This window comes from Arachis duranensis, chromosome 2 (genome assembly GCF_000817695.3).
Source record: "Arachis duranensis cultivar V14167 chromosome 2, aradu.V14167.gnm2.J7QH, whole genome shotgun sequence".
NCBI lineage: Eukaryota > Viridiplantae > Streptophyta > Magnoliopsida > Fabales > Fabaceae > Arachis > Arachis duranensis.
This window is the reverse complement of record NC_029773.3, coordinates 65,158,797-65,180,393: the sequence shown is the minus strand read 5'-3', so window position 1 is coordinate 65,180,393 and position 21,597 is coordinate 65,158,797. Positions and strand designations below refer to the sequence as shown.

Genomic DNA, 21,597 nt, shown 5'->3' with positions numbered 1-21,597 from the left:
TAGCTAATCAAGGCACATATTAAAATTACTAGTATAAATTTTTTCAAACTTTTTATTTTAATAAATACACAACAAATGTCTTAGAAATTAAACTTTGCATCTTTTTCTATAAAAACTTTCTTAATTGATAACTTGAACACAGCTAAACCCTACAAATTATCACTACACAACCATATGTATTGTATAATATCAATACTATTGAGCCGTAACAAGTAGAGCACAACCAAATAGAAGGAGAATCATGGATTGTTCCTTTTACGAGCCAGCTCGCGAGCCTTCTCCCTAAGTTCCTCTGGTGATGGCGGCCTTGGTGCCTCTGGGGGATATTCGATGTATGATTTCTGTAACATTACATTACAAGACAAGCAAAAGATAAAACAAGTAGTCAATAATTTTTACCACATGGCATTCATGCTCGCAAGACAAAATGATAAGAAATTAAGAATTCAAAGGTATCATCATTTCATCATGCAGTGCAGATTATAAATAATGTGACAAACAGAAAGTATTGGCAGCTGCTCTGTCTTTAATAGCATATTTAAATAGAAGTGAAATGCTATAAAGATCTGAATTCACATCTTCAAATTTCAACCATTCTCAAAGCAAAGTAATCTCAACTGATTTTTATAGTTTATTCTAAAGTGATATAACTGTAATAAACTTGGAAAAAGATCCTTTAAAGTGAGGAGAATTGTAAAGTGACAAAATAAGGGGTTAACCACCATTGAATTTGTAATTTTATTATGTGTGAGCCCCATTATCTTGATTCAAGGATGATTAAGTTTTCACTTTCTCACTTTAACAACTTCCTCACTTTAGAGGAGCTTGATCCAATAAACTAATCATTAACCAGTTATGCCAATCATGCACCTACAATTTCCTGTTTGACCAAAGGATTGCTTATTGGGGCGGGCATGCACTGGCATGTCTGTGTTAGCATATATCATATTTAAGACTACTTTGGTCCTCAGAAAACAGGAAGGGAGCGATGAGTCCATAACTAAACCCTACTCAAACGGTAACCATGCTGTCAAAGATGCAGCAAATCGAAACCTCTTCATCCCCACAACACCAACACCGAAGGTTTTCTACTTTCAAACAGTTCCAAACCCCAAATCAAGCAGTTAAACAAGAAGCAAGAAAAGTAAACATTTGGTGTCATAAGCATAATTTTATTGAAAAGGGCAGCAAGGGACAAGGAGATTACATTTCCCATGAATTTCTGAAGGTTCTTGGTATTGTTGGCGAAAGTATACATAAGAACAATGGGGACAGTGACATAGACCCCAAACTTAGCAATCTCAAGAATCCCCTTGGACGTGCCGAGAGATGACATTGTTGCCGAAATCCTACGAGGAAAGGCAAAAGACAGAATGGTGAAAACTGGGCTTGCTGATGTAAGGAAACCCAAGCAAGGACACTTCAAATAACCACATGTAATGACTGTGCCTTGAATGAATATTATTAGCTACAAGACTATATAAAATTCGAACCGATAGTGCAGATTAAGTTACGAAGAGCTATTAAATGAGAAAGAAAGAAAGCCAGTCAGATAAGTAGAATACAAACACGAAATAACCAAGCACAGTGAGTTCATAGATAAATGATGAAACTCCATGTGAAGTACCCTGTTCACTTGTCGTTGATAATTGAAGAAGGCTCAAATCTGAACTGAATGTAACAACAGCACGTCAAAAAAGAAGGATTCTAAAAAGACGACTGGAAAGAAAAAGAATAAGTAGTATCTTCCGTTGCTTCATTTTTCTAAATTAGATTGTACTTTCTGCGATTAGGAGCATAAAAAGCCAAATGGATTTAGGTTAAAGATAAACTGATAAAGGAGTAAATTAGATCAGGAACATTAATTCAACACATAATTTGCATCTCTCTTTTTCTCATTCATTCATCAATCATCATCAATAAGATTGAAGTGAACATAACAGCTTTAGATAAAAATGAAAAAGCTAACCTAACTTGATCAGAGAGAGGAGGAGGTGGCGGAGCAAAGAGGCGCAGAAGAGAAGGTGGCGGCGGAGCAGAGGCACAAGCAGAGAAAGGAGGAGGCGAGGGCAGCGGAACGAGCAACCAACGCGCGACTGTGGAACAGATGCACCTGCGGTGAGCTTTGGGTGAGGAAGAGTGGGTTGGGTTCGGACTTTCAGTTTTGGACTTTTGGTTATTTTCTATTTAAGAAAACCACAAAAATAACACTCCTTATAAATTAGTCTATTATAAAAATTTACTAGGTAAATTGAGTTTATTTATTATTATTATGGCCTGAATAAAAGAGCGGGCACAAACTTAAAAAAAAAAGAGAACAAAAAAAACTAAACCCCTCATCGAATACTATCAGAAACAAAACTTCTCTATTACTCCATTATTACCGATTTGATATCTTCACACATCTTTACTGTTGATCCGACAACAAATTTAAAGACTCTTGAATCTATTCTATTTTGCCTCTACCATGGATGATCTTCCATTGCTCCATGCATTTTATTCACTTATTATAATTTGATAAGATAAAATCATGTAATTATTTTTTTAAAACATCAGTTATTCATTTTACATGCAATATAAAAATAAATAAATATAATATTTATTTAGTACATTTCATTGCCTAAAATTTTTTGTTGTTATATTATTTGATGAACCAAAGAAAAGAAAATCTTATTTTAAAAAAAATTAATAATATATTTTTAATATTATTAATGCAAAATAATAAATTTTTAATATTTTTTGAATAATATATTTTATTTAAAATAATATTGTTCGGTGGTCGGTTACCGGACAATTCGGGTGAATATTCGAGGGGATGTGAACGCTTCGGTCGTGGTCGTGCTGGGTTCGGATCTGCCGGGTAGCCGAGCTCTTGTTGTGGAAGGAAAGAGGGGGTGCCACCTGCAAAGACACTCCGACGCTCTAGTCAGCTAGTATGCAGGTGGGGAGTAGGTTAGGTGGAAAGTATGACGTACCTTGGGGGAGGGTAGGACCCTTCCCTTATATACCATGTCAGGTGTGGGCCCCAGGAGGGCTGAACCCACCTTCTTCGAAGCTTCCTTGCACCGCTGTGGCGGCCAGCTGTCCCGGACGGATGCGCGGGTCGGACAGGGTCGGGTCACCTGACCGTTGAGGTCGGGTGGTGTTCGGGTCGGGTAGGCCCAAGTTCTTTCTTGGGTCAGGCCGTAACAGTGCCCCCGACGCGTGAGCAACAGCCGCGTGGGCTGGTGGTGACGCGACGTCCTTGACCTCTTGTGTTGTCGCTAATTCGGACGTCCGTGGGGAGGACGTGCCCCTTTCGCGCGTGCCTATTTGTTGTTGGGGTGATTGGTTACTGCCTCGTTTTTTGCGTCGAGCATTAAATGTTCATAATGGGTTTAAAACCCTTTGTGCAAAGACTGATATGCCCTTCGACTTTCGCGCTCCCTTTGATGGTGGTTTTAAAACTGTTTAGTAGCACTTTTGGGATTTATTCGGCGATCATCTCCTCTGATTCCAATTCTGTCGTCCTCCATCTTCTTCTTCCTTATCAATTCCAGGGTGTTTGTTGCTGCCTTCTTTCCAGATTTTTGTCATCAACACAGGTAATTTCCTTTGTCCTTTTGTCATTTTTTGCTTCGGCCATGACTTCTTTTGTGCATGCTGTGTGTTTATCTTGCATGATGGTTGATCTTAGGTCCTAGGGGGGGATTGCCATTCTTAGTGTGACTTTGTTTGGACCTTTTACTTTTTAATCGTGTTTAGCCTTAGTTGGGGAGTAGTGTGGGGGTAGCTTCTGTATTCGTTCCGAGCACCCGACCTCTTAGACTGACTGGATGGTCCCCCCATGTAGGTATGGCTCGCACCGCCTCCCGGGCTTCCCCTTCTCCCGCGGCGTATGACCCCTACGCCTGGGTTGTTTCTGATGTAAAGGACTCTCCCAACCAAATGGGCGAGGAGGAGCTCACCGAGTTCCGTCAAAATGAGTACTTGTGCGAAGGGACCGACGAGGAGGCCAATTACGACGTCTTCGTCCCGGCTCCTCATGAGCGCTTGTATGAGCTCAATTTCCACGCTCTCCGAGTTGCCGACTGGATTTGGTTCTACAAATCAATGTTTACTCAAGTGGGGGTCCGTATTCCGTTTTTCGCCTTCCAAATGGCGCTTCTAAGTCGGATTTCCGTGGCGCCGTCGCAGTTGCATCCGAACAGCTGGGCTTCAATCCGCTGTTTCGAGATGGTTTGTGAATATCTCGAGCTGCCAGTGTCTGTAGATGTTTTTCTTTTCTTTTTCAATCTCACAAACCCTTCGAAGGAAGGGAAACATAAGAAGGGGTTCATGTCCTTCCGGTCTGCCCAAGGTCGGAGGATTTTTAGTCTGTTTGAGGACTCCTATCACGGATTTAAGGATAAATATTTCAAGGTCCGCCCGGTCAAAGGTCGCCATCCCTTTTGGTTGTCGTTGGAGGGGGCACGCCTCATCCCGACTTATTGGAGCTTCGGGGCAGGGTCCAATGCCTTTGTTAAAGTATCCTACAAGGGCATGTCTGCGGTGGACAGGAGGATTGCCGACGTGTTGCTGGCAATCTTTGGGAGGAATCATGTGAATCCTCACCTCCTCATGGGTGACCGGGAGGCCGGTCGGAACTATATTTGTGAGAAATCTTTGCTTGTTTTGTCTCTTAGCTTCTTGCTTTTCCTAATAACTCATTGTGACTAACGGACTTCTTTTTCTTTTTACAGTGGGAATGTCTGCCGAGATAACGGGTCTCCCTAACTTGTTCCAAACCTTCCTGCGCGAGTGACGACGAGGGAGGTCATGAGAAATCTGCTGCTCCCCCGGAAGACAAGGCCAATTCCGAGCAAGGGGCTACGGTCGAAAAGACCGGCACCTCGGCTCAGGATGCCGCGGTTCAAGGTGACAAGGTTGTTGACGTTTCCCCCTTCCGCGAGGTGGTCGGCACTGGGGGTTCGACGTCCAACCCTGCTGCCGATGACGAGGTAGAGGAGGTTCCTAGCTTCAAAAGGAAGAGGAAGATGTCTAGCAGTCCTGAGGGGGTTCTTACTGTAATGGAGAAGAATTTTGACGCCGGGAACTTTATTGATTCTCAGCTGATTCCCGGTACTGAAGAGCATTTTCATGAGTCATCCCTTACCGGGCAAGCAAGGTGGATGTATCGTACTCTCTTGTGCGGCGCAGTGATAGCTCGGAAAGCCGAGTTCGAGCTGTCCGGGATGGAGTCTCTTCGCAGGAGGTTGGAATCTGCTGGAAAGGCTAATAATGAGCTTAAACGCGAAGTTGAGACTCTCCGGGAGCAGCTGACCCAATCTAATGAGAAGCTTGACGCCGCCGAGAAGAAAGCTACTGCTGCCGAGAAGAAGGTCACTACCGCTGAGAAGAAGTTGGAAGAGTCGGACGCCACGGTTTCACGTCTTGTTGAGCGCGAAATGACCTTAGAGAGTCAGGTCGGTGCGGCACAAAAACGGGTGGCCGAGATGGAGAAGGAGAAGCAAGCTGTGGAAGCTGAACTGGCAGCGTTAAAAACAAAGTACAAAGACGTCGTCAAGTAGGGGAAGGGTGCGATCCTGGTGACCGAGGAGGCCCTTAAAGCTCAGGTCAAAATTGTTGCTCCTGATTTCGACACGTCGGCGATTGGAGTCTTCAAGGTGATCAAGGATGGGAAGATTGTTGACGTTCCCAAAAAGTGATTCCTCTCGTTTTGTATGAAATTTTTGGTTGGCCGTTTGTTTTGGATCTTGTGAACAGTTTGTTTTATTGGGTTTTTGCCCGCTTTGTCAATTAATACTTTAATTCGTCTGGTAGTGTTGCCGTTCATGTTCACCGTTATTGGTTTGTAGTTGCCATTTGTGGGGCCAAGTCATGGCTTTGTAGTGTAGCCGTTTGCTATTGTGGTGATTTATGGGCTACCGGGGTGATCAGTCCCGGGGCCGCGCATTGTTGTCGATTTGTGAGGAATTCGCTTGCGTAGTGGGTTGTCCAGAAAAAATGAACGAAACAAAAGAAATAAAATTTGCACGTATATCTTATTTGGTAATTGTGTAAAAGGCCCATAGACCGTGATGAAAAGTACAATTCCGTGAATGAAATACTTAGCTTGATTGGTCGGCATGTCGCCTCATGTACTAGGAGTAGAATCTTCTCAGGTTGTTTGCATTCCACGTTCTTGGGACTTCTTTACCGTCGAGCCTTTCTAACTTGAAAGCGCCTTTACCCATCACTTTTTTGATTCTATAGGGGCCTTCCCAGTTTGCCGCCAGCTTGCCTACTCCAGGGGTCGGTAAGCCGATGTTGTTACGCCTTAGGACGAGATCGTTCGGTTCAAACTCCCTTTTGAGCACTTTGGTGTTATAGCGCAGGGCCATTCTTTGCTTCAGCGCTGTTTCCGCCAAATGGGCCATTTCTCTGGCTTCATCTATTAGGTCCTTCTTCACGGCTTCCTCCACTCCTTTCAAAAGTAGTCGCGGGCTCGGTTCCCCAATTTCCACGGGTATTACCGCATCTAACCCGTATGTCAGTCGGAAAGGGGTCTCCTTAGTGGAAGATTGTTCGGTCGTTCGGTAAGACCAGAGGACCGAGGCTAGCTCGTCGGCCCAAGCACCTTTTTTATTATCCAATCGCTTCTTGAGCCCTAACAGGATAATCTTGTTCGCGGACTCCACCAGTCCGTTTGTTTGGGGGTGCTCTACCGATGAGAACTTCTGTCTTATACCCAGGCCGGTGAGGAACTCCGTGAACTTATTGTCGGTAAACTGTGTGCCGTTGTCCGAGATAACGACCTCTGGAATCCCGAATCGCGTTATCACCTGCCTCCACATGAATTTCCTGCAATTGGATGAGGATATGTTGGCCAGCGGCTCGGCCTCTATCCATTTGGTGTAGTAATCAATGGCGACTATGAGGTACTTGACTTGCCCAGGACCAACTGGGAAGGGCCCCAAGAGATCGACTCCCCATTGCGAGAATGGTCGGGAGGACGTTAGCAGGCTTAACTCGGAGGCCGGTGCCCTATGGAAATTGGCGTTCTCTTGGCACTTGACGCATTTTCTGACGAATTCTTTAGAGTCTGCCATCATCGACGGCCAATAGTATCCAGCTCGGATTAACTTTTTTGCTAAGGCTTTGCCCCCAATGTGATGTCCGCAGCAACCTTCGTGGACTTCCCTGAGGACGTAGCTCGTCTGGTCGGGGTGTAGGCATTTCAGTAGGGGCTGGTTGAGTCCTTTCTTGAATAGCTGTCCCTGGATGATCGCGTACTTGGCCGCTTCCCTTTTTAGTTTCGCGGCATCCTTTTCATCATCAGGGAGTTTGCCATTTTCTATGAAGTTGGTGATGGGGTCTATCCATGAGGGGCCTAGCCTTGATAGGTGTAGAGTGATCGCCGGCTCCCTCGTCATACCTTGGATAAGAGACCGGTTACCCTCTCCCGGCTTGGTGCTAGCCAGTTTTGATAGGAGATCTGCCCGTGTATTTCTTTCTCTGGGCACGTGGTGGATCGTGACCTCTTCGAACTTTTGGCTCAAATCCTTGACCTTTTCCAAGTACTTTTGCAATAATGCGTCTCTGGCTTGATAGCTCCCGTTTACCTGGAAGGTGACGACTTGTGAATCGCTGCATATCTCCAACCTCATTGCTCCGACTTCCTTTGCTAGGGCTAAGCCTCCTATGAGGGCTTCGTATTCTGCTTGGTTGTTCGAGACGGGAAATTCAAACTTGATCGACTGCTCGTATACGACCCCAGCCGGGCTTTCCAGAATGATTCCGGCGCCCCTTGAGGTCTGATGGGAGGCTCCGTCCACGTGGAGCTTCCACCGTGTGCTCACTTCTTCGGTTGGATCTCCCGTTACTTCTACTAGAAAATCTGCCATTGCTTGTGCCTTGATTGCTTGCCGGGGCTCGTACCGTATGTCATATTGGGAAAGTTCGATGGACCAAGTCATCATCCTTCCCGCCAGGTCGGGTTTTTGGAGCACTTGTCGGATCCCTTGGTCCGTTCTTACGACTATCCGGTGACTTTGGAAGTATTGTTTTAACCTCCGTGAAGAGGTCAAGAGTGCTAGAGCTAGTTTTTCCAGTTTGCTGTACCTTAATTCTGCCCCTTATAAGGCTCTGCTCATGAAATAGACCGGTTGTTGAGCCATCCCTTCTTCTCTTACCAGAACCCCGGCCAGGGCTTCTCCTGTTATGGCGAGGTACAGGTACAGCGGCTCCCCGACCCTTGGTTTCCCGAGAACCGGGAGTGCCACCAGGATTTCCTTGAAGTGCCTAAAAGCTTCCTCGCACGCGGGTGTCCATTTGAACGCTATCCCTTTCTTCATGAGGTTAAAGAAAGGCAGGGCCTTTGCTGCCGAGGCTCCGAGAAAACGGGATAGCAAGGTCAGTCGTCCTGCCAATCTCTGGACGTCCTTGATACAACCCGGGCTCTTCATCTGGAGGATCGCTTGGCATTTCTCCGGGTTAGCTTCTACCCCTCTTTGGGTTATCATGAATCCTAGGAACTTTTCCGCTTCCATAGCGAAGGCACATTTGATGGGATTGAGTCTCATGCCATGTTGTCGGAGAGAGGCGAATACCTTTGCCAGGTCATTCAGGAGGTCGTCAGGTCACGTTGTCTTTGCGAGGATGTCATCCACATAGACCTCTACAGTCTTGCCTATGAGGTCGTGGAATATCTTGTTCATCAGCCTCTGGTATGTTGCTCCTGCATTTTTCAGCCCTAACGACATCACCTTATAACAGAAGGTTCCTTCCGGCGTTATAAATGCCGTCTTGTCCTCGTCGGGACGGTGCATCGGTATCTGGTTGTAGCCGGAGTAAGCGTCCATGAAGCTCAAATAGCGGTAACCTGCCGCAGCGTCGACGAGTGCATCTATGTTGGGGAGGGGGAAACAATCTTTTGGGCATGCCTTGTTAAGGTCGGAGTAGTCTACGCACATTCCCATTTGCCGCTGTGCTTCTTTACTAGAACTACATTCGAGAGCCACGTCGAGTAGTCTAGTTCTCGTATGAAACCTGCTTCTAGGAGGCTGGCCGTCTACCCGGCCACCTCCTCTGCCCTCTCCCGCAACATCTTGCGTCTCCGCTGGGCTACCGGGCGCGCATCCGACTTCACGGCCAGGTGATGTGACATAATTTCAGGGTCTATGCCCGGCATGTCGGCTGGTGTCCAGGCGAACAGATCCCCATTGGCCCTGATCATTTCTACCAGGGGCTCCTTCAATTCATGTGGGAGGTTCCTGTTGACGAACGTGAACTTTTCCTCCGTGTCGCCGACCCTGAACCTTTCCAGGTCCCCTTCTAGTTGCGGCCTGGGCTTGTCGTCTACCCTGGCGTCTAGGTCTGCTAAGAACACCCCCGACGCTTCCTTAGATTTCTTCCTTAAGGACAGGCTGGCATTGTCGCAAGCGACCGCCGTTTCCAGATCTCCCCTTATGGACCCTACGGACCCATCGTCGGTAACAAACTTCATGACTAGAAGCTTCGTGTTGATTATCGCTTCAACATCATTGATCGGCTTTCTTCCTAAGATGATGTTGTAGGCTGTCGAATCTCGGAGATCCACGAATTCGGCCATTGCCGATCTCCGGCCCTGTGCCTATCCCACAAAGATCGGCAGGGATATTACTCCGTCTGGCTTGATGAAGTGGTCACCTAATCCGATGAACCCGTGTTGGTGCGATGACAGGTCGGCGTCCCTTAATCATAGAGCGTCGAACACATTGTGAAACATGATGTTTGAGTCTGCCCCCGTGTCGACAAGGATCCGTTTGACGAGGCCGGTTCCCACCCTGGCCGTGATGACCATAGGTGGGTTCTCGGATGCCTCGTCGAACCATTGGTCTTCGGGGCCAAAGGAGACGCATGGGGGCCTCTTAGAACTTCTCATTGGGGCGGAGAAGACTGCTAGGATTTTGGCGTCTTTCTTGTGAGCTGACCTAGACCTCGGAGTGGAGTTTTTGGCGGTTACTACGTTTATCACCGTAAGACCGTGGTCTTTGTCTTCTGGCTCTTGTCGCCGCTTTGCCGCTCGGGTCTTGGCCTCTTTGCTGTCTTGGTCGCATTGCCGTCTCCTTAGCTCCCGTATGAGATGGGAGAACTCAGAGAGTTTGCCATCTCTTATTGCTTGCTCTAATGCATCCCTCAGGTCAAAGCAGTCTTGAGTTTGGTGTCCGTAGCCCTTGTGGTAGTCACAGTAGAGGCTCTTGTTCCCCCCCGTTCGGTCCTTGAGTGGTTGGGGCTTCGACAAGATCCCTCTCTCGGCTATTTGCTGATAAACTTCCACAATGGGAAGGGTGAGTGGAGTGTAGTTGGTGAACTTCCCGATCCGGGGAAACGATCTGTGTGCCTTGGTCGGTCCTCCCTCCTTGGCTTGTTCTTTGTGTCTCTCCCCGTTACCCTGTTGCCCAGGTTGATTGTAGTCGGAATGCCGTTTATTGGCGGCCACGACCTGGCTGACTTCTTCGTCATTTATGTATTCCTTAGCCACCGTTTGGATCTCGTGCATCGTTCAAACCGGTTTCGTGGTAAGGTGTTTTCGAAAGTCCTCGTTCAGGAGGCCGTTCGTCAGGCAAAGGCTGGCCACCGAGTCGGTTAGGCCGTCGATTTCCACGCATTCATCGTTAAAACGATCCAGGTACTTTCTGGTCGGCTCCCCGGGTCTCTGGGTTATCCCGAGCAGGTTGATCGGGTGTTTTGCCTTTGCTATCCGTGTTGTGAACTGAGCCAGGAAGGCACGGCTGATGTCCGAAAATCCGTAGATGGATCCCTGCGGGAGGCCGTTAAACCATCGGATCGCGGGTCCGGCTAGGGTGACCGGGAAGGCCCCGCACCTCACCTCATCCCCTACTCCCTCCAGATTCATTCTAGCCTCGAAAGCCGTGAGGTGTTTCAGAGGGTCTTGGGTTCCATCGTACCTCATGTCCGTCGGTTTGTCGAAGTGCTTCGGCAACCGGACCTCAAGGATGGACCGATGAAATGGGGTGGCGCCCATTATCACGGGTTGCCGCGTCCTCACAGGCCTTCCTTCCCCGCCTTCGCGATCTCATCCCGTGTGGTACGTCTCCTTACCTCGGGAGTAGATGATTGTGTCATTTCGTCTTCTCGGGATGGGAGAGTCTTCTCGGGTGCTTTCCGCTTCCGTTCTGGAAGTGGAGGCGTGCCGGGGGTGACTTCGGTGGTAATCTCTCTCCCGGCTCTCTGGGGACGGGGAGTAAGTAGGATCGGTGGTCCGTCGATCGCGCTCCTGATCAGCTAGTTGTCGTCCCAGATTCTGGACTCTGTGGCGTAGCTCCTGCATTATTCGGGCGCTGTCACCGCCAGTTCCTCCGAACGGTCGCGTCTCTCGCGTCCTTGTTCGTGGTTCGGTGTGTTGCCGGGGGAACTTTCGCCGTTCTCCCGGTGATGCGACAGAGGCTGCCGCCTTTGCGCCGGCTGCTCGGCCTTGGTCTCCAAGGCCCGTCACAACTTCCATAACTGTCCCCACAGACGGCGTCAATGTTCGGTGATCGGTTACCGGACAATTCGGGTGAATATTCGAGGGGATGTGAACGTTTCGGTCATGGTCGTGCTGGGTTCGGATCTGCCGGGTAGCCGAGCTCTTGTTGTGGAAGGAAAGAGGGGGTGCCACCTGCAAAGACACTCCGACGCTCTAGTCAGCTAGTGTGCAGGTGGGGAGTAGGTTAGGTGAAAAGTATGACGTACCTTGGGGGAGGGTAGGACCCTTCCCTTATATACCATGTCAGGTGTGGGCCCCAGGAGGGCTGAACCCACCTTCTTCGAAGCTTCCTTGAACAGCTGTGGCGGCCAGCTGTCCCGGACGGATGCGCGGGTCGGACAGGTTCGGGTCACCTGACCGTTGAGGTCGGGTGGTGTTCGGGTCGGGTAGGCCCAAGTTCTTTCTTGGGCCAGGCCGTAACAAATATATTTATTCTAAATAATATATTTTAAAATAGTAAAATAACATATTTTAATAAAAAATTATATTAATATTTTTATATGAATTTTTTTATTAAATTTTTTTCTTTTTGCAAGAATAACAATAATATTGTCGTGAGAAACTTGCACTCTAGCCTATATTTAGTCTGACTTGACCTAACTTGTTATAAAATAAATATAAACTCAAACTCTTATAAAAGTTTTAATATGTTAATAAGTCAGATCTAGCCTTATTAATTAGTCTTATTAGTCTGTCAAATTTGCTTAGGCCGGTTAAAATATAATTAAATATATAATTTTTTATTATTAAACTACCTCGGGTTTGTTTTCTTCTATTCAACGAAGATAGGTTGACACTACCAGGTCCAATTCAACACAAAAACGACTTCGTAGCTTGAAACAACCCTCCTCCTAACTTCTTTCTAGCATACCGAGGAAAGAGAATCCCTGGAGTCGTTTATCTACGTTTGAGCAAGTTGGTTGGAAAAATGATGACTTCCGATCTAATCTCACTTTTTTAATGTATGTTGATATGGAGCTTTCTAAGCCTTTTACACCTAGCCCAGCCTCCCTATTTCAAGCTCAGAAGAGAGAGCCCGAGGGAGAAGCTGTTGTCTCTTTTGTTGAAAAGACTGTTCACTCAGGGGTAGCGGTGAATAGGAACTAAACTTTCTTCTCGAATGGGTATAGTAAGTGTGCCACGAGTGCTCCGCTTCTGCTTCTCTCTAATAACGAAAAAATAACTTTTTAAGAAAGCAAAGCTCAGTCTAAGCTATCTAAGCTAGAACTTAAGGCCGATCTCTTTTCCGGGGATACCCCACTTCCTGGTATAGAATCGGGTTCAGCTCAGCAAGTCTAAGCCTTCTTTCCTTCAGTTGTAGTCGTAGAGCGAGGAAATAGGAACGCAGGCCTATCGCCATTTCGCTATCGCTTAAGGTACCTTTGCTTATTCTCTTAGCTTAGTCTATTAGAGCAAGAATTAGTCGCATATCAACTGTTTATAGAATGGAATAAACTCGCATATCCGATGTAAGACTTTGATTACACGAAGATTCTAGAAAGACACCGGGGGAACACCTATTATTTCATAACCTGCATTGGTGCGGTAGAGCGGCACCTGATATGCTCGATCCATAGAGAAAGAGGGAGTACCAAGTTGTATTCAGGAGTATCACCTATCCATCAATCAGTCATCCCATTTCCTTCCTGTGTGACACCGTGTGCTTTGGTCTAATAGCTTCACCTCCTTCGTTCCATAATAAAAAAACAGAGCCTTGTTGGCAAACTACAATCACTTTGGATGGTCTGCCTCTCATCCGCTGGCTTTTCTCGCTTCAATCCCAGTGGCCTGGTGTAGGCGTCCTGGCTCTTCCTTTCGCTTTGGCTCTATTCTCCTTCCTTGGGAATTTCTTTTCTTTCTTTTTACGGGTCGTAGCGGTTCTTCCATGTAAACTTAGTTGCAAAGCATCCTAGAATTGGATTTTTCCAGTACTCTCATACTAGGCTAGGCTTTTGCTTCTACTGGGATTTTGAGATCAATTGCTATTTAATAGGGTGGACATGAAGGCCTTGTTCTCTTTTCGACGGTAACTCGATAAAAAAGAAGCTAAGAGAGATGTGGCAAAGAAGGAATTGATAGAGGTGCGCCGAGAAGTTCCATACCCTCTTGATAGAGTAAATTACCTGGCTTGTACTTACTTAAGTAAAGATTGGCTTGGTGTTCATTCTACCCACGGAGCGGTACAACTAGCAGCCCCCTTACTAGGAAGGAAAAAGGCTAGCGCGCAACGGCTGATGAAAAGCCAGCCACTTTTTAGTAGTAGGTTTTGGCTTGCCCCTTTCTTAGTAAGATAGGTGCTTAACGCCCTATACAAGGTGCTTGCTGCTAGCCCGGCCCCTATCTTTAATCTTAAGTAAAGTGAAGTAAAAGCAATGAAAGCCCAACCTCTTTGTTTGAAGCTTTGCCAGGCATATTCATATGTTGAAGCTTTGTTTCCCCTAATTCTGAAACACAACAATCAATAGACTTTTTTCTATACTCTAGGAAAAAGCTTCTCTTTGATAGCGGTCATAGGGGAGTTCAGAAAGATCTGATCGTAGATAGAGACTAAAACCTGTGCGGGGGTAGGGGCGGATGTAGCCAAGTGGATCAAGGCAGTGGATTGTGAATCCACCACGCGCGGGTTCAATCCCCGTCGTTCGCCCATCAACAAATGGACCATTTGTTGAGGTTAAAATTCTTTTTTTTTCAAGTAATCTCGAAGTTTTCACACGCATCCAAGCAATTGGTATTCGATTAAACCATAGAAAGCATAGATTCGCCTCGCCTACTTGGATTCGGCCCCTGCTTGCTGTGAAAACAAAGAATCCGGACATGTGCTGAAATGCCTTGTAAGTGGAGACAGAAAGCGATAAGAACCAGTGACGGGAAAGCCTCCCATAAGCAAAGAAGAAAGAAAAAATATCGTTGTTAAAAAAGAAGAAAAGAAGCAAGAGTTGGCACTTAGGATCTCTGAGTCCCCAGGTAACATAGTGAGGAAAGAGAATTCGACCCAAGACCAAAGAAGGCTTTCGCGCGTGTAGACGTGTAGATAAGTTCCGACCGAGGAAGGTGGGAGGTAGCGATCTCATCCAACAATCCTCTCCTCATGTCGAGGCTTCGGACCTCTAGGAATGGGCCTTCTCGCGAGCTCAATAGCCTTTTTTAGGCCCTGTTGAGTCGGGTATAAAACCACACTACTTTTTGCTTATAGAAATTGGGCTTGTAGGATATCTCCCTGAGCGCAGCTACAATTGCTTTAGGGTAGAAGTCAAGGCCGAAACTCTTTTCTCTCTTTAGCGCTAGGCCTTCATCATAAAGGGAATTGACTCTTATCTTAGAAAGGCTAATTGAGTCAAAGAAGTGAAAGACCGACCCAAAAAAGCTAGGCTCGATGCAATTGAGTAAAAGTGGAGGGATATGCGGTCTCTTCAAGAATCAATGCCGCTTTCTAAGCCCGATTTGCTTCTTCTAATAGAGTAGAGGAAACCCCTCTTCTTTCGTCTATTCTTTGGTTAAAGCGGCTAAATCCTATGGAGCTACGTGAAAGCTAAAAGCTAAGGTGCGTCTTTACTTTAACATTTCGAAATCTCTTTCTCTCTTGGAAAGCCTTAGAGTTCTTGATTCAGTAGGACTTATCCTTCATTATGCTAGAGGCAAGAGGCCCTTATAAAGCATATGAAGGAGAAGGCTAAAGCCCTATAACAAGATAAGAAAGCCCTGACCCATGTTGTCTATTTTCGTAGGTGAATCAAGTACAACAAGTAAGGTCAGGGTAGAGGATTTTGCTCTGCTATGCAGATCCACTAGACTAGGAAAGAAGTACGCATTGCTTACTTACTGTTTGATGTTTGAATGATTCTAGTAACTAGTAGCTAATCAAGTTGCTAGTATGGCGAGACAGGGGGAAGAAAGGGAGGAAAGCCAGGTGTGGCGGCAAGAAGGTCATAGCTCAACGAAAATCCATCCAGAAATGACATAGTAAGACTAATCAAGACAGTTGAATTTCTCAATCGAGAAATGAAAGTGTTCATATAAGCATACTGAACGATTCTATCTATTACTTACGTCATTTCTTGTCGTCAGTCAGTCTTCATAAAGACAGTTGGCCGAGTCGAGACCCACTGTTCAGGTCTTCCTTTCCCCTTCGAACTTCACTATCTGACTATCGAGAATGAACTCGAATGTTAGAATAGGCTTAAAGAAGACAATTCCCCCTTTATCACTCTCTATCCACGGCCTTTGCTTTTTAAGTTTCTATTCGCCCTCACTCACAGGACGAAAAGACGACATTCTCTTACGGTGAGAACCCACCAGACTCGCCCACATGGCCCATTTCATGGTGAGCCGTAGGAAGGCATCTCACCTCTGGTATTACCAAAGGGCTCCACAAACAGTGCCTACCAAGCACAGGTGAAGGAATGAGGTTCCAATCTCATATGGGAGTTACAGACCCGCAGGGTAAACAGGAGTTCCGCTAAATGATACCGGCGCAAGGTCAGTCAATTCTTTCTTTAATTAGGATAGATCCCTAGTGCCATCGATTTTGCTCTTGGAAGAAGGGAAGTTTCATTTGCAAGAGTAAGCATAAGAGGTCTTGGAGTCGGCATTAGCCCCGTTGTTGGAGGAGGGCACTACCCAATAGTAGGTAGTTGTTAAGTAGCTCTTCTTAGTTCGAGTCGGTGCCGGTAGCTGTGAACTCTTCTTTCTCGATGGGAAGAATAGGGTTGGTGTGGCGTAGCCAAGTCAATGGACTTTCCTTTCTTGCTTGAATTTACTTCCTAAACCTCTTCCTGCTCATTGACTATTGGGATAACTTGAATATGACTATGTTAAGGTTTCAGATAACCGCCTCCCATTAGTGATTTCATACCAGTTGAAGGACCCACGAGCCTTCTCATTGAATCCAAGAACTAGAAGGGAGGAGTGAATATCCGGGGATTTGTAATAGGAGCAATTCTGTAGCTACCTTTCAACATATACTTAAAAAAAGAATATCAAATCCTACGCAATCCCAAACTCCTAACATGCCTTTTTAACGCATCTCTAGAAATGAGTTTGGTCAAAGGGTCAGCAACCATTTCATAGGTGGAGATATACTTCATAACCAAATGAAGTGAAGTCGGGTGTCTATGTAAGTATTTTTTCTACCACGGAACTTGAGATCCTTTGCATAAGCTATTGCAGCCGTGTTATCAGAATAGATCACAACGGCTTTATCTTCTATATATGTCCCGGAATATCCAAACTTTGCAAGAATCTCCTTAACCATATAGCCTCCATCACTGCAACTGAGCAGGCTACAAACTCAGATTCCATCATGGATAAGGATTTCCTTCTTTCTTACTACACCACGTAATGGCTCCTCCGCCAAGTATGAAGGTGTAGCCTTATTCTTATTCAAATAGGGGGTGGGTTTTCTTTCATCCCTATCAGCAGACCCATCTGAATCACTATATCCAGTCAACTGAGATTTTCACGTTCAAGGTCAAAGCTAGTCGAACTAGAGCGGGAAGGATTGCAGCTAAGCTAGTTCATCCGCATCTGTTGTCGTAAGGTCTTGGTCCTTTAACATTAAAGATGGGCCGGAGTTAGCATGTGATTAGTTCGAGGCGCTAGCTTTACTAATTGGAGTAGGAGTGGTGGTACTTACTTTCATTCTTTGGTGGTTTGTATCCATTCTGCTTTTGTTGAAGGAAGGAATAACGATTGGACTGCTCCCCCTGGCGTTAGGGGCAAATTCTTCACTAACAAGGCTAGCCTAGCGAAGTCACTTCCGGATTCACTTCTTTTTTTTTTGAGTGAAGTGCACACCCGCGTAAATGGATAGAGGCCATCCTATCAGTTCCATCTCGCATTGAGAAACCTGCCATTCGGAGTCAGTCTTTGGGACCGCCCAGCCTAGTAGTTGGTAAAGGTAGAAGGGGTTGGGTCATCGGACCTCCTTCAAAGGTTGGCGAAACGGGTTGCTAGTTGTGTATCGCCGCTCCATAAGTCCAGCCAGAAGAAGGCCATCCCCCTCACCTAAAAATCTCATAGAGTGAGATGGATCACTCAGATCTAGTCTTCATCGACATCCCGCTTGAGGGTCGGTACACTGAGGGTAAGAACGAACGCTTGATAGCTGCTCCAACTAATGGCATAAGTAAAGGTAAGAAATCTCATCTGACGAAGTGGAATTTCCCCTTCGGATCGAACCAAGACTAGTGGCAAACTGGTCATTTCATTTAGAAGAAGAAAGATTGGCACATAGCCAGTTATACCGTATTTCTTCCTGTGTCTGTGTCCTTTTTCGCTCATTGCTCGATTGACTCTAACCCAGAATGCTTTTACTGAATTCCATCATGCACTCCCAAACAATTCTTGCGAGAGGGTCGAAGCATTCCATTCCAGGTGAGCAGAAAGCGAAGTGTGCACGTATCCCAGCCCGAGCAACCAGGGAAAGGTATAAAAGACTAGCGCTTACAGCTCTAGGATGAGCAAATCTCAGCAGGATCAAAACTAGAGTCACTCAGGAATCAAGTCTAAAGGATTATGGTTCTGAAACCTTCTTCCCCGGTGATGAAATTCCTAATTTAGTTGTCTTTCCCGGGAAGTTAGGAGGCAGAGCCTGAAAGCATCCTAAGACTAAAGACCCTACAGCAGCTCTTAAGTCCATTCTTGAAGTTGAAAGCAGGAGAAGCCAGTCATCTTCTACTTCTGACTAAGTTGCAGTCTAATAGGAAGTTAAAGTCTTCGTTAAATCCCATCTAGCTGAAGCAAAGCGAGATCCAGAGTTTACTTCAGGTGAGGTGGGCAAGGCAAATGCGGACCTGACTGAAGGCAGAAGCCCGATGTATTTAGATTATGATTTGACACGCCGTACCTGAGACAGAGAAAGCCGAGGAGAAGTCAGTCTCTTTAGTTACGGAAGCTGGAGCATTGAGAACTCTGAAGCCGGAGCAAGTTGTTCTATTATCTATTAGAAGTTAGACTCCAGTACTTAGCTTGATAAGTCTGCCACATAGTAAGTTATAAGTCTGCCGCATAGTAAGTAGTTACAAGCCAGGCAGGTAAATGGGCTTGCTCTTTGATTTGAAAGGATAATCAGATCCTGTAGCAGTTATAGGAGAAGGAGTAGCATCGAATCTTTCCGCTTCTTCACTGCACTCGTCTATAGAGGAAATAGAATCTTTATGGCTTTCGGAGATTCACTTTGCCTTCACTGACTATGACTCAATGGAAAACCCAGTTTTCGAAGTTAATGTGGGAAATTACACATTCTTACCTAAAGAGGAATTCAAATTGCCTAAAAGCACAACTGAAATCAAGTCTCTCTATTGAGCTCAAACCCCCGATGAACCCTTCACTGAGGAAAGCAAGCGTAAGAAAGAAGAAAATAACCCTTGGCCTAAAGTCCGGGAAAAAGCTAGCATGATTGTAGCAATCCCCGAAGCAAGGAAATCCGTCTTAGTGTCTTCCTTTATTCCCCAGAGAACTAGTCCTCGAACTATAGACAAGAGCATCACGAACTCGAAAGAGCTAGCCTGCTAGTAGCATCCTACTATTGAGATTTATAGGCTTTAAAGCCAGTCAAAAAGCAAGTAAGTCAGCAGCAAGCAACCTAGTTTGATTGACTTACGAAGGCAGAGAAAAACAACTCATTCCATAACAAGCAAGTAGCTAGCTTAAACCTTGAGTCATGAAAGCAGTCTAAGCTGTAGGATCAAGCTTTCTTTCGAAAAAACCCTCTGTTCACGTCCGGATGTTGGTCTATAATTGATATCGAGAGATTCTTTTAGTGGTCCCATAGACCTTTAGTCTTTATGGACTTCCTTAAGCTATAGAATCCCGTAAGATATAGAATTCAGTATGGGACTACCTATTTGCAATCCCTGCTGGAGACATAGAAGCAGGATAAAATAAGTCATTATCTTTCTATTTAAGTACTTTTAGTGACTTTCCAAACCGGAGAAAGAGAAAACGTCAGTCTGACTGACGAAATGCCTTAACTATTTCGAATGAAGTTTGGGTGAGTGTTCTAAGAGCTAATTCATGTCAGTCTTTCACTCGCCCTTGAGGACTGCAAAGAGGATCTTACTGTAGACAGAAAGGAACCTTTGATAACAAGTCTTTCTATTGACTTACAGGGGAAATTGCATTGAAAGCAAAGAGAAGGCAAATTCCCTGAACTACTCAAGCTGCGGGGAAGACCTGCAAGCTAAGACCAAGAGAAGCCAGTTGTACCTCTCCTTATTCGACCTCCGCCCAGAAGAAGCCTGAAGTCTGACTTCGGAAGTTGCTGTTCTCACTGACTCCTCTATTTAAAGGTCTCCATAAGCCGTAGATGAAGGGATTTAATTCTTATTCCTTCTAGGGGATTCTATTACTACACCTTTATGGGATCCAACTGTAACTCCAAAGAAAGAAGTTCGAAGCAGGAAATCCGTCATAGGAATCAGTCCCCGAAGCCGTAAGTAACCCATTCTATTTAGAATTAGTGTTACACTAGACCGTCCTTGGAATAGAAAAGGAAATTCCAATCTCGGAGATTCTTCTCTATATCTCTTTTGCTGCATTCACTCCCGTCCGCTTATAAGAAAGTAAAAAGCAAGGAAAACAGCAACTCGGAAAGCTCCTCTCTTCCTAAACCCTTTACTGCGTGAGGCAAGGTCGTTTAAGGCTAGTCAAGTCAGATTGAATCAAGTATGTTCTTTCTACTCTTGCAGAAAGAAAGTAGTAAGATTTAGTTAAAATCCGTGCTTAAAAGATTTATGATGCCAAGCAGCAACTAATAACCTGGGGCCGAAGATCCCCCAGTCCCAGTTAATCTATTCCTAAACACTTGGGTATGAGATTTCTTATTCCGCCTCCTCACTTCCTAAATTAAGGTAGTAAATGTAACTATTAGAGGTAAGCTTCAAGATAGAGAGAAGGGCTATCAACTCTATTAGTAGGGTTTTTTAGTTAGCAGGGGAAGAATCAGACCAATACCAATAGAAGCCAACTCCTGCCTCTTCCTTCAAAAGAAAAGAGAAGCCTCAGCAGCCTATAAGGCAGTATCAAGCCCGGGAAACAGGTCAGAATCATTATCTTTAGTTGCCCGAAGCTAGTCAGTCAGAAGTAGCAGTCTTGGACGAAGTAGAATGGCATCTGCTCCGAAGGAGGAAAGAAAAGAGTTTACTGCTTGAGGACTTAGTAAGTAGTTTCTCTTTTTACACCGACCTTTGTGTACTAAAAGTACTTAGAAGTAAGTTAGACTTCCGTCCTGAGAGAAGTATGGATATTATGAGCCGTAACTCAAAAAAACAAATAGTTTGGGACCGAAGCAGCTTTTAGGAAAGCCGGAGATCAGTCATTAGATCAGGCTTCGATTCCTATTTATCTTGTTGTGCTTGAGGAAATTGAGAATCAAGCTAGTAGGCTGAAGTTAGCGCTAAGATCCAGACTAATTGATTTTTCAGTTACAGAAAGACCATAGGTAGGAAGTCTTAAAGTAAGAAAGAAAGCACTTCCTTACGGGAATACGAATGCATTGGAAGAAAGTAGGCCTGGAAGGCTGTAATCTTACTTCTCTTTTGTTACATGCCAGTACTTGAGAATAAGGAGCTTCCTTGTTCGTTTTCGTTTTATTTGGCTGAGCATTAAGCACTACGAAGTAAGAATGACTATAGCATTCATTAATCAGTCATAAGCTGCAAGAGAAGACATAGAAGCCAGAGTCATGTATTTTTTAAGAATGTGCCCGTTTTTTCCCACTCATTGAGTAAACCCCTAGCTCTTGGTCTTTTACTAATACTAAAAAGGGAGGAAAGGCTGCAGTTGAATTGAGGAAGTTCAAGTTAGCAGCTCAATCGGATCCTATATTCATATTCTCCACTCCTTGGGAAGTTAGGGATTCAATTTCACTTTGAAAGGATAGCTTCAAGTTAGAGAAGGGCTATATAGTAGGTCAGTTCCTGCCCTTGATTTATTAGCTGTTAAAGAAAGAGCATTTGATAGATCAGTTAGAGAATGCCTCTTGACCAAAAGGTCTGGTAGTTAGCGTTAGGAAAGCTAGGTTTCAAGGAAAGAGCCTTCGTGACCCATTTTTCTGTCATCATATGTAAGATTGGCCTTAGAAGGGATTAATTATCGATTTGAAGTAT

At 45.4% G+C, this 21,597-nt stretch overlaps 3 protein-coding genes across 5 annotated transcripts; all 3 read right to left on the bottom strand.

Annotated features, from left to right (window-relative positions):
- Positions 1-25: 25 nt before the first annotated feature.
- On the bottom strand, positions 26-2,201 carry LOC107474668 (uncharacterized). Of its 3 annotated transcripts, XM_016094307.3 has the most exons (4): positions 1,970-2,201; positions 1,628-1,666; positions 1,208-1,349; positions 26-341 (listed from the first exon to the last, which is right to left on the bottom strand). In XM_016094307.3, the coding sequence occupies exons 3-4, from the start codon at positions 1,334-1,336 to the stop codon at positions 240-242; spliced, it is 231 nt and encodes a 76-aa protein (XP_015949793.1). In that variant the 5' UTR covers positions 1,337-1,349; positions 1,628-1,666; positions 1,970-2,201; the 3' UTR covers positions 26-239. The 3 variants fall into 3 exon arrangements, with proteins under 3 accessions (XP_015949793.1, XP_015949794.1, XP_015949792.1); XM_016094308.3 differs by lacking the exon at positions 1,628-1,666 and having other exon boundaries at positions 1,975-2,200; XM_016094306.3 differs by lacking the exon at positions 1,628-1,666 and having other exon boundaries at positions 1,970-2,198.
- Positions 2,202-9,697: 7,496 nt separating this feature from the next.
- On the bottom strand, positions 9,698-10,501 carry LOC107474682 (uncharacterized). The gene has a single exon (XM_016094320.1). It carries the CDS (start codon positions 10,499-10,501, stop codon positions 9,698-9,700), a length of 804 nt encoding a protein of 267 aa, XP_015949806.1.
- Positions 10,502-10,504: 3 nt separating this feature from the next.
- On the bottom strand, positions 10,505-10,987 carry LOC107474681 (uncharacterized). The gene has a single exon (XM_016094319.1). It carries the CDS (start codon positions 10,985-10,987, stop codon positions 10,505-10,507), a length of 483 nt encoding a protein of 160 aa, XP_015949805.1.
- Between the last annotated feature and the right edge of the window lie 10,610 nt (positions 10,988-21,597).

Excerpts from the sequence above, each read along its gene's own strand:
- LOC107474668 (XM_016094307.3), bottom strand. The coding sequence starts at position 1,336 with ATGTCATCTCTCGGCACGTCCAAGGGGATTCTTGAGATTGCTAAGTTT. Across the intron at positions 342-1,207 it reads TTCAGAAATTCATGGGAAAT|AAATCATACATCGAATATCC; the intron begins GTAATCTCCTTG and ends GTAATGTTACAG.
- LOC107474681 (XM_016094319.1), bottom strand. The coding sequence starts at position 10,987 with ATGGGCGCCACCCCATTTCATCGGTCCATCCTTGAGGTCCGGTTGCCG.
- LOC107474682 (XM_016094320.1), bottom strand. The coding sequence starts at position 10,501 with ATGCACGAGATCCAAACGGTGGCTAAGGAATACATAAATGACGAAGAA.